General features: G+C 37.8%; 1 protein-coding gene across 1 annotated transcript in view; it reads right to left on the bottom strand.

Moving 5' to 3' along the window:
* Nucleotides 1-640: 640 nt before the first annotated feature.
* Nucleotides 641-15,432, bottom strand: part of fa2h (fatty acid 2-hydroxylase) — a 34,196-nt gene continuing 19,404 nt past the window's right edge. The window contains exons 2-7 of the mRNA XM_069686564.1: nucleotides 9,079-9,198; nucleotides 4,517-4,659; nucleotides 3,925-4,025; nucleotides 3,541-3,713; nucleotides 3,059-3,311; nucleotides 641-2,937 (exon numbers count right to left, since the gene is read on the bottom strand). Coding sequence (XP_069542665.1) covers nucleotides 2,756-2,937; nucleotides 3,059-3,311; nucleotides 3,541-3,713; nucleotides 3,925-4,025; nucleotides 4,517-4,659; nucleotides 9,079-9,198 — 972 coding nt within the window. The 3' untranslated portion in view covers nucleotides 641-2,755. The remainder of the gene's footprint in view (nucleotides 2,938-3,058; nucleotides 3,312-3,540; nucleotides 3,714-3,924; nucleotides 4,026-4,516; nucleotides 4,660-9,078; nucleotides 9,199-15,432) is intronic.

The raw sequence follows: 15,432 nt of genomic DNA, 5'->3' as shown, positions 1-15,432 counted from the left end.
TGGCTATGCCAACCCGGAGCAATTTGGGGTTCAGTGTCTTGCCCAAGGACACTTCGACATGTAGCTTTAGGGAGCTGGGGATCGAATCTCTGACCTTCTGATTGAAAGACGACCGTCGACCGACTCTACCACTGAGCCACAGCCGTCCCATTGGTCAGTAAAAGACTTCCGTGGAGGCTGCTCTTGTGTATCCTTGCTCCTCTGAATTCCCTCCTCACTCTTCAATCCTCGCTCCTCTGAGCAGCGATAAGAGCTTTGAGACGGTCCTCAATATGGCAGCTCCAGAACTACTTCTGGTTCGATTGAGGACCGAGGAAATATCAAATAAGAGACATGAGAAGCAGCCACGTACTATTGAAATCAGCCCACAGACTGTTTGAGGCAAGGGAGGAAGTTGGGAAAGGTTTCAATTTTTCAGTTTCTCTACTATACCTTCACACATTGGCAATAAAAAATGATATTTGATTGATGAATACTTGTAAAATCTTACATAAAGCCCCATTAATAAAACGATGATCAAACAAAAGAGACATTGAGATCCGAATACACATATATTTATTTACAGATATGTACTAATAATACATGTTAAAAGATATTATAGTAAACAAATTTATGAAATATTATTTGATGAAACATTATTTATTACAAGGTAAAGTTCACTGGAAAAACAACAGCTTACGAAGCTTTGATTCTGACACCTTTATTATATAAATATACATAAATAAGATCTGTACTTTTTTCCCAACAGGTGGAGTCATTTCACTTTGCCAAGCAATCAGCACAATCAATATAAATTATTATTGTCATATCAAATCCATAAAAAAATGTTGGGTCCTTTCCAAAGCAATGTCTTTGTTGGTGTCATTATATCAAAGTCAGAATATTTCTTCATGATGCTTGAACATTTATTATCAACTGCAATGTGTGAAGCACAAGACAGACAAACTGATGTATGCTGAAGACAACAGGACGCACTCTGGTGCAGTTACAACTCAACCATTCAAGCCCTGGTGAAAAAACGTTCAACTATTTCATGGGTTTTTGTTTGTTTGTTGTTTTTAAAACAGTAGTACTGTTTTTATTAAAAAACATGATTTTTTATCTTTACCCGAAGACTATCATTATGGCTGAAATTGAGTAAAAAGATGCAATGCAAATGGAATCATCTTACTGCTTTATTTTCAAACTCTTCTTTTAAAAACTTTAAGAATCTTTATACATTCATATTATCAAATTATTATTAATTATTATTATTATTATTCAAACTGTGCTCTTCCTGTTTATTTAATGGTTTAAAATAGGTTTCAGTGTTATCCGTGTAGTTGGGTTTAGAAGAGACATTTGAGGATCTGCCAGTCAATATCAAGACAGACTGCTGTCAGTCAGATGGCTCAGCCATCGTCATCCTTAAGGGATCTGCAGGGCCATATAACTGCTTTTGATTGGTGGAGATGGAGACCTAAGGAGGGTTCCGGAAAAAGCTAGAAAACCACCTGAAACAATTTTTTATTTCATCCCCCAAAGATCAATGTTCTGCGTATAGTCTGTGTTGTAAGCCTGAAAGGTTTTGTAAATTGTTTTTTTTCTTAGAAGAAATAAATCCAAATGTCTGACCTTGACCCTGAGATACCGACAGCAGAAAATCTGAGACGCTGGCATCATGCCCTCAGCTCTGTCCCTCTGACAACCCACTAACATCCATCCATCTATACACATATATATGCATCCACTTTCTCATTGTCTAAACAACAAAAAATATCTCTTCACTCTGATAATTTAAAGCTGGATTAAATCAGAAAATCTTTCAATCTGTTTTTGAACAAAGCATCTTACAAAAAACATTTCTACATTGTAAGTGTATCATTAATCAAAAAATTAAAGAGAGTGGAGGAAATTGTACAACAGACTTGGGAAATGTTTGTCTCCATATAGGTTTCAAATATATAGAACCTCACATTACATGACTTTACATCACTGTACATGAAATTAGTGCACGAAAGTATAGTTTCACCCTTGCAGGTTTGCTGATAATTAATACGTTAAATTTTAACATTCCATTAAATCTCAATGTGTTCATATCTGAAACTTTCCTGCTTTAGCTGCTTCCAAAAACGACCATGAGACCAAACATGGTGAAATTCTGTTGGCAAAAAACCTGCAGTTAAATGGTCTTGTGGTATAGCTGGCTAGCTTAGTGGCCAACAACAAAATGGCACTGATGTTCAACAAGAGTTCAGCAACAGACAGTGCGAAGGAAGTATAAAGAGGGCTTTTCCTGAGTAGTTTCATAAGTGTGGGGGAACCCTATCGCTCAGTCTTTACACACGCACTCTCTCACACATCCCATGTCAAATTCCCTCCTTCTCCAACTTCCATATTCACCTACCATCACTTACTGCTCCCTATCTCACACACTGAGGGTAGTTAGGACAGTGTGTTTTTGTGTGTCTACTTTAGAGCTGCTGTTGAAGGTTTAGACCAGGAAAAGAGTGTATTTTCAGTTTTTTTAGTTTCTCAGTGCAGTTTAGAATGTATTCTACTGTAATTGACAACCATAGAGGAATTCAAAGTGCTTCTAATTAAAGGGTACTATAAGCTTAAACGTGTCTCTCTTCAGCTTATTATTTGGCTGGTGCAATCAGTTAAATTGCAAAAGCAAAGAAATGTGTCACAGGCTATTATCAACAAGAAGGTTATATATTATGTTCGAATGGATTAGCTTCAGTGATCCAGGAGTCCCCAGAGATTGGTGGTCCTACTTGGGTGTGAAATCTTCAGAAACTGAAGTAAGGGGGGTTAAAGGAGGAGGCCTGGTTGCTAAGGGGCTAATTGTTAAGTCCTGTGGCCCTTCAGCTGAGCCACTTCTGTGTTGGAATTTCTCATCTGGGATGACTGTGTTAAAGGGGTGGTCCCAGAATGTGGAGGTGATCCCAAAACCTGAAGAGAGAAATAAAGATTACATTAGAAACGTAAGACAAAAACAGAAGCAAAGGGAATCAAACCTTAAAGTTAAGTAGGATCCCCCTTGGTCCAAGCCGCATGTCTATCTAATTTTTACCTGCTCTCTGGTGCTCAAAGTGGTGTTTGACATGGTAGGTCTTCAGATTGTACATATAGGAGCCTTTCTTTGGTGAGCCATAGTGAAGGTAGTAATGGATCATATCATAGACAACGTAGCCACACAGTCCTCCAACAAACACTGATACCCCAAGGATATCTGGGAGCGTGTTGCGGAGGATTGCATAGAAAGTTCCCACCACGATGGACGCCAGGCCTGGGGGGAAGACCAGCCGAGAGCCATCAAACGGGGACTGTGAAAAAATATGTTTGTATCATACACTAAGACATGACAAAAACTGCTAGATCACCATTGTGATCTTGCAGTTTGTGGCCATTGTGGTGGCTTTGTGACAGCAGCTGATTACTGATAATAACCTCTTTTTGACTTCTGATTGTAAAAACATGAATTTTATTCTTCAACATGTTTTATGTTCAGGAGAATTCCCCTATCCATCAGCTTAAGGGGTGATGTGTTTCTACCTTGTGGTGCTGTCCATGCAGGAGAAAATGAAGCATGATGAGGTAGTAGTTGTGAGCAGGTGGTTTCATGTGAAAAACAAAGCGATGGATGCAGTATTCGATGAAGGACCACAAGAACCAGCCTACCAAAAAAAGTACTGGGAAAATGTACTCATGGATCACGATAGCGAAGTCTGGGAACACACACACACACACACACACACACACAGATATTGACACTAATATACCAACATGTATGCTTGCTGCACGTCTTTTGATATGCAAATTAGGATTTAGAGCTGTAATGAAAATGTATCGGGTAAAAAAAAGTCTCTTGTGTTTATGTGTTCATAATGTAAGTATGTACAGTATAATAGTATATTGGTGTATCTGCGAATGTGTTACCTGAAGTGAGGGCTATCCTGGTGGTGCCTTTTGCCAGGGTGGCATAGCAGTGCCAACTGATATAAAACACAATAGGAAGCCAGACCACTGGTACCCAGTACCTGAAGCAAGACAGCATACAGCATAATGGTCTCACTCGCTTTAAAAGATCTTTTAATAAAAAGTACAATAAGTGTCCTGGAGTACATGATCTTGGAGTTGTTGATGTTTAGGTTTGGTTTATTTTTTGCATTCATACTACAACCACTTCAATTTATAAATGTAATTTATGTGTTTTGAATATCTGGTCCGATTTTTCACTACTTATCAAGAACTATCAATAACAAAATATGGTGTATTATGGTGTTGTCAATGACTAAGGTTGTTAGGAGATAACAATAAATATACTTTTAGCCTCATTCTAATTTATAATTTCTATTTTGTGAAATTAGGCAGATGACTCCACAGTCTTCCTCCCTGGGATCTGCAAAACTACCACATAGGTTACAAATGCCACTGGTTGGAAAATTAATTGATTAATACAATAGACCCTTTTAATCTTGTCATATTCCTAACATGACGTTAGAGGGAGAGAAAGAGCCTTCTGTCTTACCAGGAAGTCTTAGTGCTTGCCTCCAGAAGGGGGTTTCCAAACAGTCTGATTGGTCTGTCAACTGGCTGGTGAACCCATGTGTCATATTTCTCTCCAAGGAGGCCTACCTGCCATGCTAGGGGCTTCCTCCAGTCCACCAAATCCTGTAGAAATACAATGAATGAGAAATTGATGAAGCATATTCCTTACAGACATGACAGGATTACAAAAAGCAGAAATATTACATTGTTACATCCAGAAGGTGGCAGCAGAGACTAAGAATATGATGAACTGCACTTAAAAGAGTATAACCAGGAAGTGGCTGCTTTATGTTTGCGTGATGCGCTTTCACAGGTTAACTCTGGACTTGGTGAATTGGTGACTGTTCAGAAACCAGATGCTGACAACTACACCTCATTGTACAGCATCATGTAAAACATTCACTTACACTGACAGTTAAGCACCCAATTGCACTTTTGCTGGCTGACTAATCTGCTACCTGACATAATATCACAGTAGGGTTTATTTAAGTTATCAATTTAGAGCATCACTTGTAATCCTATTTTTGTTCTTAATTCTGCTAGTCAGGATTCAGGCGGCAAAAAAGGGTAAAAAAAATACTTGTGAATTCACTTCAAATTATCATTTTTGCTTTGACAACATTTGTAGGCCCAGACAGAGTTACATTTCATAAGACGGCTGCTGCTCAGAAATAGAGTGGATTGTCTTGTAGTCACTAGTTTGGAGTTCCAATCCTGGTTCCTGCAGTCTGCTTGGGCTAGACAACCCCACATTGTTCTGAAGAGCCATTGTTGTGTGTATCTGTTGGAATGTAAATAAATTTGTTCCTAATGGGCAGTTCGCCTAGAACCCTTTGCTATCAGTATATGAATATGTTGGTGACCGTGTGAGTGATGTCACAGGTAATTATGTATCTGTATGATTTGGGTTCTAATTATTAGTTAATATATATTTTAGACTCGTATTATCTTTGGTAGCATTAAAAGTAAGTCATATTGCAATAAAAACAAACAATACAGTGCTGAAGGATAGTTAAAAGTAAAGGAGCATTAAACTACAACAACTGCACTGAAATCAGCTGGTATACAAGCTTTTGGTTTTTTGCATATGAAAATTAGAATTTAGAGGTTTGCAGAAATGTATAAGGTGAAATAGTCTTTCTGTCACATTCAATTGGGAACACAGCAGAGATTCACTCCACCAGGACAACCACTGCACGGAGGTCAAAACTGGCAGCTAATTTGAGAATAAAAACTCTGGGAAATCCTAAATACTAAACTGATCAACTACCGGCAGAAGGGATAGGGCGAGCTTAAGGGGAAATTACAATGTACAATATAAAACCTACTTGTTTCAGCACTGTTGCTGGCAAGTTATTTAGGGATGGTTTGATTTGACATTTTGGGATTTTCCAGAGTATCTATTAAAAAAGAGCTAACATTCCTTACCTGCTAGTTAGTGCCTGGAGTGGGAAGAATTAAGTGCCAGTACTCCCCTTATTCATATGCTAACACCTGTCGGCTGGTGTCAGCAGATTATGAAGTATTACATTTTGTATTTTGTATGACATTTTTTCTACAGCGCATTACAGAAACCAGGATATAATGCTGATGTTCAAAGCAAGCCCCAGTTTTTGTTTTGTGTCCTCTACTTTGTGCATGACCTCTCTCTTTCTCTCTCTACTCCCACGGCCAGGGGAGCACAGTAGTCATTAAAATAAAAGGATTAAATTAATATAATGATTTGAGTCGACTAAAGTGTTTGCTTACATTAGGATTAAGATGACTCTAAAACACTATTGCTAGATGCATCAATTTGCAGTAAGTGATATATGTATGTATATACTGTATACATATATGCAGTACTGTGCAGAAGTTTTAGGCAGGTGTGAAGAAATGCTGTAAACTAAGAATGCTTTCAAAAATGAAAGTGTTAATAGTTTATTTTCATCAATTAACAAAATGCAGTGAATGATCACAAGAGAAATCTAAATCAAATCAATATTTGGTGGTTGACCATCAAATATTGATTTCAAAACAGCATCAATTCTTTTAGGTACACTTGCACACAGTTTTTGAAGGAACTTCGCTGGTAGGTTGTTCCAAACATCTTGGAGAACTAACCACAGATCTTCTGTGGATGTAGGCTTCCTCAAATCCTTCTGTCTCTTCATGTAATCCCAGACAGACTCCATGATGTTGAGATCAGGGCTCTGTGGGGGCCATACCATCACTTCCAGGACTTCTTGTTCTTCTTCACGCTGAAGATAGTTGTTAATGACTGTGTTGGCTGTATGTTTGGGGTCGTTGTCCTGCTGCAGAATACATTTGGGGCCAATCATATACCTCCCTGATAGTATTGCATGATGGATAAGTATCTGCCTGTATTTCTCAGCATTGAGGACACCATTAATCCTGACCAAATCTCCAACTCCATTTGCAGAAATGCAGCCCCGAACTTGCAAGGAACCTCTACCATGCTTCACTGTTGCCTGCAGACACTCATTATTGTACCGCTCTCCAGCCCTTCGGCGAACAAACTGCCTTCTGCTACAGCCAAATATTTAAAATTTGACTCATCAGTCCAGAGCACCTGCTGCCTTTTTTCTGCACCCCAGTTCCTATGTTTTCGTGCATAGTTGAGTCGCTTGGCCTTGTTTCCATGTCGGAGGCTTTTTGGCTGCAACTCTTCCATGAAGACCACTTCTGGCCAGACTTCTCCGGACAGTAGATGGGTGTACCTGGGTCCCACTGGTTTCTGCCAGTTCTGAGCTGATGGCGATGCTGGACATCTTCCGATTTCGAAGGGAAATAAGCTTGATGTGTTTTTCATCTGCTGCAAGTTTCCTTGGCCGACCACTACATCTACAATCCTAAACGTTGCTCGTTTCTTTGTGCTTCTTCAAAAGAGCTTGAACAGCACATCTTGAAACCCCAGTGTGCTTTAAAATCTTTGTCTGGGAGAGACCTTGCTGATGCAGTATAACTACCTTGTGTCTTGTTGCTGTGCTCAGTCTTGCCATGGTGTCTGACCTGTGACATGAAACTGTCTTCCACAGCCTCACCTTGGTAGCAGAGTTTGGCTGTTCCTCAGTTTTAAGCCTCCTACACAGCTGTTTCTGTTTCACTTAATGACTGTGTTTCAACCTACATGTGAAATTGATGTTCATTAGCACCTGTTTGATATAATTGGTTGATCATACACCTGACTATAATCCTACAAAATCCCTGACTTTGTGCAAGTGTATCTGATGAACTGATGCTGGTTTGAAAGCAAAGTGTAGTAACACCAAATATTGATTTGCTTTAGATTTTTCTTTTGTTTGCTCACTTATCATTTCGTAAATGGATAAAAATAAACAATTATTATTTTTATTTTTGAAAGCATTCTTAGTTTACATCATTTTTGTATATCTATATGTATATATAATAAAACATAAATAAATAAATAATACATTCGAAAGATTGACAGAACTGAATCAAATTTATATGTGAAGTGAATTATGTTATTATTATTATTATTTGTCTTTATTTATTTTAGTTTGATAAGATTGTTATAATTATTCAAAATTTAAAGATAATATATGGAACTTTCATTTTGTGTTGATCTTCATCATCCTGTGGGTACCTGTTGTCTCTGCTGATCTTGTCCTGTACATGAGTATATAGGGTTTTCTGGCGAAAAATTTGAGGGTAATCCTCCAATCAGAAGATCCGTGGTTGTTTTCAGGTTAAAAAAAAAGTATTCTTGGGCAAGATACTGAACCCTGATGTGTAAATGTGTTGCATGGCATGTGTATGAATGTGTGTGTGAAAGGGTGAATGCTGACATGTATGCAAAGCGCCTGAGAGGTTTGAATGGTAAATGGAAAATGGACTGCACTTAAATAGCTCTTTTCTACTCTTTAGACCACTCAAAGTGTTTTGACACTACTGTCACATTCACCCATTTACACACACATTCACACACTGATGGCAACTATGGCTACTATGCAAATCTCCAATCAGGATCTATGCGTATTCATAGCAATTTGGGGTTTAGTTTCTTAGCTGGTTGTTTGCTTCAAGTTGGCTAATGTGAGAAGTTTTGTGAATTGCCTGGTGCAGCATGGCTGTTATTTTTTTCCAATATAATTTAAAGTATGCATAACCCTGTTTCCAGTTGGTTATTTATAATATTACAATATTAATCCTACTTAATTATCGTCTTAAGTAACAGTGACTCTTTCTGTAGAATGATCCGACAAAAAAAGGGCTCTGGCAAAAGTCTTTACACAGACATGCAAAAACTTGAATTGCTCCCAGACCAGTAATCTTGATGCTGTGTTTATTGTTGACGGAGCATATATTGTATTTGATTTATTTGCTGATTTACTTTCGTAACTTGCAGGAGGAACAGGTTTATCATTAATGTAAAAGGGGTCATGTGGCAGTAACATGGACAGTTTTGTGGAACGTGAAAGGGTGAATAACCTAATGACAGTTTACCCTTCATCCCCTGTCACGCCTACAGCCACCCCTCCCCCACCCCCCACACTCAAACACACACACACACACACGCGCCTTGTCAAGGTCCACAGAGCTGCAGTGGTTGAATGGGACATTCTCGTCCTTGTTTTTCACATTCTTGTCTGTTGTCGTCTCTGCTGTCTGGTCACTGGCCTTTCTCCTTTGTCTCAGAGTCTACAGAAAAGAAACACAAAAACAAAACCTAATTAACAAAACAGTTGTGATTATTGCTGTAAGAATATTGAATGTCTCTTATGTTTCCCCTTGACTGTCATGTTTAAACAGTGGTAGTAATCAAGCCTTTGATCCTTTTTTAAATTCAATTTCATTCTGCAAAAATCAAAGATAGATAGAGGACCTGTTTAAGCCATCAAATAAGCTATGGTGTTGTCAATAAACACCCACACCCACACAGGTCCCCTAGTGTTTGTTGCTACTTCAATTAAGCAATAAAAACCTGATAGATGTGACGTTAACCACTCAGCCCAAATCCCCATTATGACACTGTTCTAAAACAAAAAAGACCCAACACATTCTACAATAGCCACAGCTATGCTAACACAAATCAGAAGCATTTTCAGTGATCCATGCGAGTCTGACACATAAACTCTACTCTAAAATAAAATAGCTGCATGAAATCTTAAATTGAATGATATTTCTAAAACGTTTTGATAAATGTATGCCAGGTCTCCATATAGAGGCCTACTGCGAGTTGGTAAGAGATGCCTGAAGGTCACGCTCCCAAGCCTTTTTAGTACAAGAGCAAACATTGTGGGCATCTAAGTACAAACATCCATAAATATAACTTTGGACATGGTTACATTCAAAAAGTTCTCATCCTGTTCACAGCAAGAAGCAGGCTCTGCACCCTCTTTATGATTCCTTCTCAAGATGAAAGAAATTGTGCATTTGTTATAAAGAAAGCATGTGTTAGGCCAAATTTGTCCTTCAGCAGTTCATGAGGTAAAATATTACCAGCAAAAACGTGTCCAAATGTGTTGATATTGTTATGAAGCAAATGTCGTTTACCAAGCATGCCTCTCCCGGACATAAGGGTTGGATTTTTTCAAATAAGGCAAAATGGAAGACATAGCCCACTGTTAATATAATATTAAACCTTTTATGCAAAATTTTGACAATGCAACATGAAAGTCTTATAATCACATTATCCAAGGCAAAAGGTGGCTTAGGTTGGTACCATAACAATACCAGGGTTGTTGAGTCAAACTGACTTCTCAAATCACTCCTTACTGCCCACCTGATAGTGCACTAAGTCCTAACTAAGTCGAGTGGGGCACAATAAAGGGCCTTAAGCTAATAAATCTTGGAATCCATCCAAACATTGAAAATATAAAACAGATAAGGCCATTTGATTCTGTCAAATGTCTTTTCTGCCTCAACTGATGCAGGTAAGGCAGGGTCATTATGGGATTCTGTTCCTAATAGTTAAGTTAAGGACCTTCTGATATTGTTTGAAGCAAGACAGCTTGGGATAATACCACCTTGATCTACTGTATGTGTACTATAGATGGAGCTATTCATTTAAAATGAAGAGCGAGGTCCTTGCCAGTACCTTATAATCACATTTGAGATGCTTAACGGCCTGTAGGGGGGCATAGTTTCAAGTTTGATTAACTCTTCATAAAGTTAAGTAAAATAGGGGATATCTGATTTTTAAAACATTTGTAAATTCTGCCCAAAATCCCTCTCCAGCACTTTCCCACAAGCCACCTTCTTTATGGCAGTTTCAATGACTATGTTAAAAGGGGGGGGGGGTGGGGGGGATCTACAACTGTTTGTATCTCTCCCCAACCGAGGGGAGCTCAAAATGCTCAAAGAACTCATACATTTTCTCTCTATTTACCCTGCCCTCTGTACCATATATATTAACCCAAGGAATTACCAGAATTTCACAAGTCGCCATTACACTGGTGGCGTCTCCTTACAACAACTATCAGTAATTTTGGCCCTCTCTGAGTGACCTGTAGATGGCATTTTGATGCGATTCATGAAATGATCTCTTATATATCGTTCCTCAGCTTGCGAGTAAGCATAATCAAGTAAGAGCTGCATGTAATCATTACAGACCAGTTGCATTAGCAAATAAATAGAGAATACGTGCTTAATGAATGTCTATAAAAAACGTAGACCATAGATCCAACTAGCCTGTGATGATTACTAGCAGCTGTTAATTGATTAAGCTAACTAGCTAGTAGAAAAACGTTATATTACACTCACTGAAATATTTAGGCCTAATATTTAAGATTTATGTATTTTAATTGCATATAAAATTTCCATCCATTTGGATTACTTAGTTTTAACATAAACTTAATGTGATGCATATTTGTCAGTCAAACATAAACTAAACAAGAAGGAATGAGATTTATGTAATAGTACGAATAAACCCAACGTGTTTCAAATTCATAAGAACCAGGTTTATGTATTCAATATTAATACATCCATAATAATAAATCCAATGTGTTTAAAATTCTTATTAATGAGTAGAGCCCGGCCGATTTTATCGGCCGATATTCACACTTTGCAGATATATCGGTATCAGCGTAGAAGTTCTCCGATATATATACATTTAATTTTTAACAGTGCTGTGGGAAAACGCCAGTGCACCTCCTGACAGGCAGTGGCGTAGTTATAATTATGATATTATGACGGACAATCTCATATATTTTGACAAAATTCGGCTTAAGTCAAGAAATGAAAGTCTCCTCACTCATGGTTAAACTATAAACCAGCACAAAAATGACAATTACCAACATATGCAGAACATATGTTGTAAACAGACACATTAAAAACACTAACAAAATATATATTTTTTTTTTTTTGCATTTTGGAACATAAATAGCAAACTTAACAACTTAAACTACCCAGTCAGCACTAGACGGCAGGCATAATGGGAAATTATGACGTCCCTATCGCTGCCAGAGTGCGCGTCTGTCTACTCCGCCCGCAGCACACCTGTATCTCTTTCCAGCAGTGAGACACACAGTCTCACACCTTCCTCCTGGTCCGCATGGACTTGAATTGCGTGCCCGCTTGTGCGTAATCAAATGTCTCCCGTGGGATTGCTGCAGAGGCTATTGTCATGAGGTTTTGGACTTTTGCCTCGGACAGACGACTTCTCATGGCTGTTTTGATGTTGTTCCGGAAGCTGAATCCGCGATCTGCTGCCACACTGGAGACTGGAATTACAAGCGCCACTTCAGCCAAAGTTTGGAAATCAGGGAACATTTCTCCAAGTGAAGTGATCAGAAGTCGGCAAGACTCTCTGAACGAGGGGTTTCATGACGTAGTGGTCACAGACGGGCTCCAAAGCCTCCTGTCCATAGCTAATTAATATGCTTACTCGCCACTAAGTGGTCAGGGGTGTGAATTGCAATCTGTCAAAATGACAGATGGCCTTCAGATTTTTCGTTTTAAAAAAAACGGTCAACGACAGAAAATATTCGGTTAACGCGACCCCTGGTCTAGACCTGCTCTTCTGGTAAAGTGTCTTGAGATAACTTTGGTTATGGTTTGGCACTATACAAATAAAATTTGATTGATTGCAATTTGATTAGAAAATTGTCATGGTGCCAGTGCCAGAGATTAACAACTGGCCTAAAAGGCACAGTTCGGAATTTTTGAAGTGGTGTTGTATGAGGTACTTTGAGTTTACTAGGTACAGTAGATGCTGGTCGACCCCTGTGTGGAGGAGCCGGCCGGAGTACCAACACAGAAGCTTAACTATGTATCACTGTACGTGGTGTCATGAGAAACAGGTGCATTAGCCACTTTAATAAGTCCTTAATTGAAAAAACATCTCAGTGTTAGTGTAGGTTATACGTTTTAATATTTTTTTATTGCTTCACTTTGACGTCAGACGGCCCTTTCCTCTGGAACTATGTTTTTAACTGTACAACTGCTCTGTGTTTAGACGCATGTAATGCACAGTATCACATCAGCTGTTCTGGTCAAAAGTTTATGGAAAAGACAACAAATAAAAGAAAATACAATGTGATGGAAACAAAGAAAAGCAGTTCACGGAAGGTTTTCATGGGAAAAAGAGGATAGTTTTATTAACCACAGACTAATATACTCTGTAAAGCGGCCTTGGGTCCCATGAAAGGCGCTATATAAGTCTAAGTTATTTCATATTATATTTATTTCAAGAGTCTAGCTGGATAATTTGGCTGTGGTATTACATAATCTTCTTCAAATTATCATTGCAGACGTGGAGTTGTCTTAGTGTTGCACATGGAGCGTTTGTATTCACACTCAGTGCAGCTTGCCACAGCTGTCTAAGTCCATTATGAAATCTCTACGGTGAGCAGGACACTCTTTGTTTAAACAGTCTGTGAAAAGCAAACACCTACTAGGGTATCTTCAAAAATATCTTTCTGACTGAAACAGCTGACATACAGGATAATACACTGTATTACAAGAAAATGAAATAGAACAGGATGTGGAAGGTTACTCAGTAAATGAGTGAATTCATGAGTGCTACTACTTATTCACATAGTGGTCACTACAGTGGACAGCTTTTCAAAAGATGTTTTCTACTAAATGCATGGGCTTTGATGGTATGGTCTCACATCAGCCACTTCAGTAGACATTAGTAAGTAATCCAATACACTGCCCCCAACTGGCCAACCGTAAGTGTTCCAGAAATTTCACAATCTCAAGATGGCTGACGGAAGGTCAGAAATACCATGTGGCTCAGGAATATCTTGCCAATCATTCCATTCTAGAAGACCATTGCAGGTAACAAAAATTGTAACATCAAGTAACAACAAAGGAGCAATATAATTGTTAAAAGTATTGATTTTGTGTTTGGAGATAATTAAGATTAACCATCTGTCCACTAAATTGGACTACATGCATTGCTGGCTATATTTCAATTGCAATTCATATTATTACTGAGAATTTTTTCTGTGGATCAATTGATTTATGTTAATAAACTATAACTTGCAGTTTTTGTAACAAAAAGGTAGTCATTCATATATATATATATATATGTGTGTGTTTAAAAAGTCCACTAGTGGCTAACCCAGAATCAGGCCTCTTCTGGGAGCTCCAGGACAGGTCAGCAGGGTCGCACAAGCTCAAACATGCTATTTTCCCCTTTTTCCAAATAATTACTATTATTATTAATCAATTATCTAATAATTTGTCTGTATTGTTATTTTTTTTAAATAATTTCTTAATTTGTTTTTTTAAATTAATTTTATGCTTTTTTTAAATTTTGAATTATTCTCCATTTTTATTAAATTTTAAATTTTGATATTTGATATTTTGCTCTCAGTTTGGGTTGTCTCCAGGCCTCTATAGAAGGGGACTGGCCCATTGTGAGCACGATCATTTAAAGAATAGCTGCAAGCCCCTGAGGAGGAGGCCCTACTTTGTCGTGGATTGTCGGTCATCAATTTTGATATTGTTTTAGTTGACGGAAGTATTGGTTGATCCTGCTTTCCTTTGCCTTGTTGTCCTCCAAAGAGAGTACCCCAAGAGCGCCGGAACGGGGCTCCTGTTACCAGGGATAGAACAGGTTACATCCCTGACTGTTATCATTGTATTTAAAGATTACCAGGAGGAATTAATGTAGAGATAACTAGGAGGAGGGAAAAGAAGAAAGAAAAAGAAATTAATAACAAAAATAATAATAGTTATAGTAATTTATGACATAAATACATCAAAATAATTTATGTAAATGCAGTATGTGTCATATTACTAATAAGAAGGGTTATTCTAATTATGTTAATTATTTTATAATGATACATAATAACAGAAACAAAATATCTTATCGATAAGTATGTGAATAAGATGTACACAAAAAATAGAACTTATTGATTAGTATGTTGGTTGATGGCATATTTAAATTTTGGGCTCTTCCTGATTTGAGTTTTACAAGGCTTATAATAACATGACCGCTATCCAGAAATTGTGAACTGATTGTCCAGGTTGCATGAAAGTAGTAGTCTCTGCTGCCTAAAATACATTGTGAAAATATTCCTGTGACTATTAACCCTTTTTTTTGTAGTGTAAGTTTGTGTAACTGGTCATCATTTTCCCATTTTGATGTGGGGATTTTTATGGTTTCATCTGTGTTGGTTAGAAGTTCATAGAGTTTTAAAATATATGTTTTTGAGCCTGTGATCTTGCATCTGTGGTAGTTTCTTTTTACTTATGCGTCGACTGAACATGCACATACACACAGAATGACTTTCTCTTAGTATGACAGTTGCTTTGTAATTCTCCAAATTACTTTTTCAAATATTAAGAAAATATATTATGAGTTGCAGCTAAACCCCTTACATTTCATTATAGATCTTATCTTGTCTGCTCCTTGTAAAAATGTTCTCTCAGTAGGATTGTGTATGTCTTATTATTTCGATCATTATTCTTTATTTTAAA

The sequence above is a fragment of the Semicossyphus pulcher genome, unplaced genomic scaffold (assembly GCF_022749685.1).
Source record: "Semicossyphus pulcher isolate SPU_LCO1_2020_fin unplaced genomic scaffold, fSemPul1.0.p SCAF_8, whole genome shotgun sequence".
NCBI lineage: Eukaryota > Metazoa > Chordata > Actinopteri > Labriformes > Labridae > Semicossyphus > Semicossyphus pulcher.
Note: the sequence above shows the minus strand (reverse complement) of the source record. Positions and strands in the feature narration are given on the sequence as shown.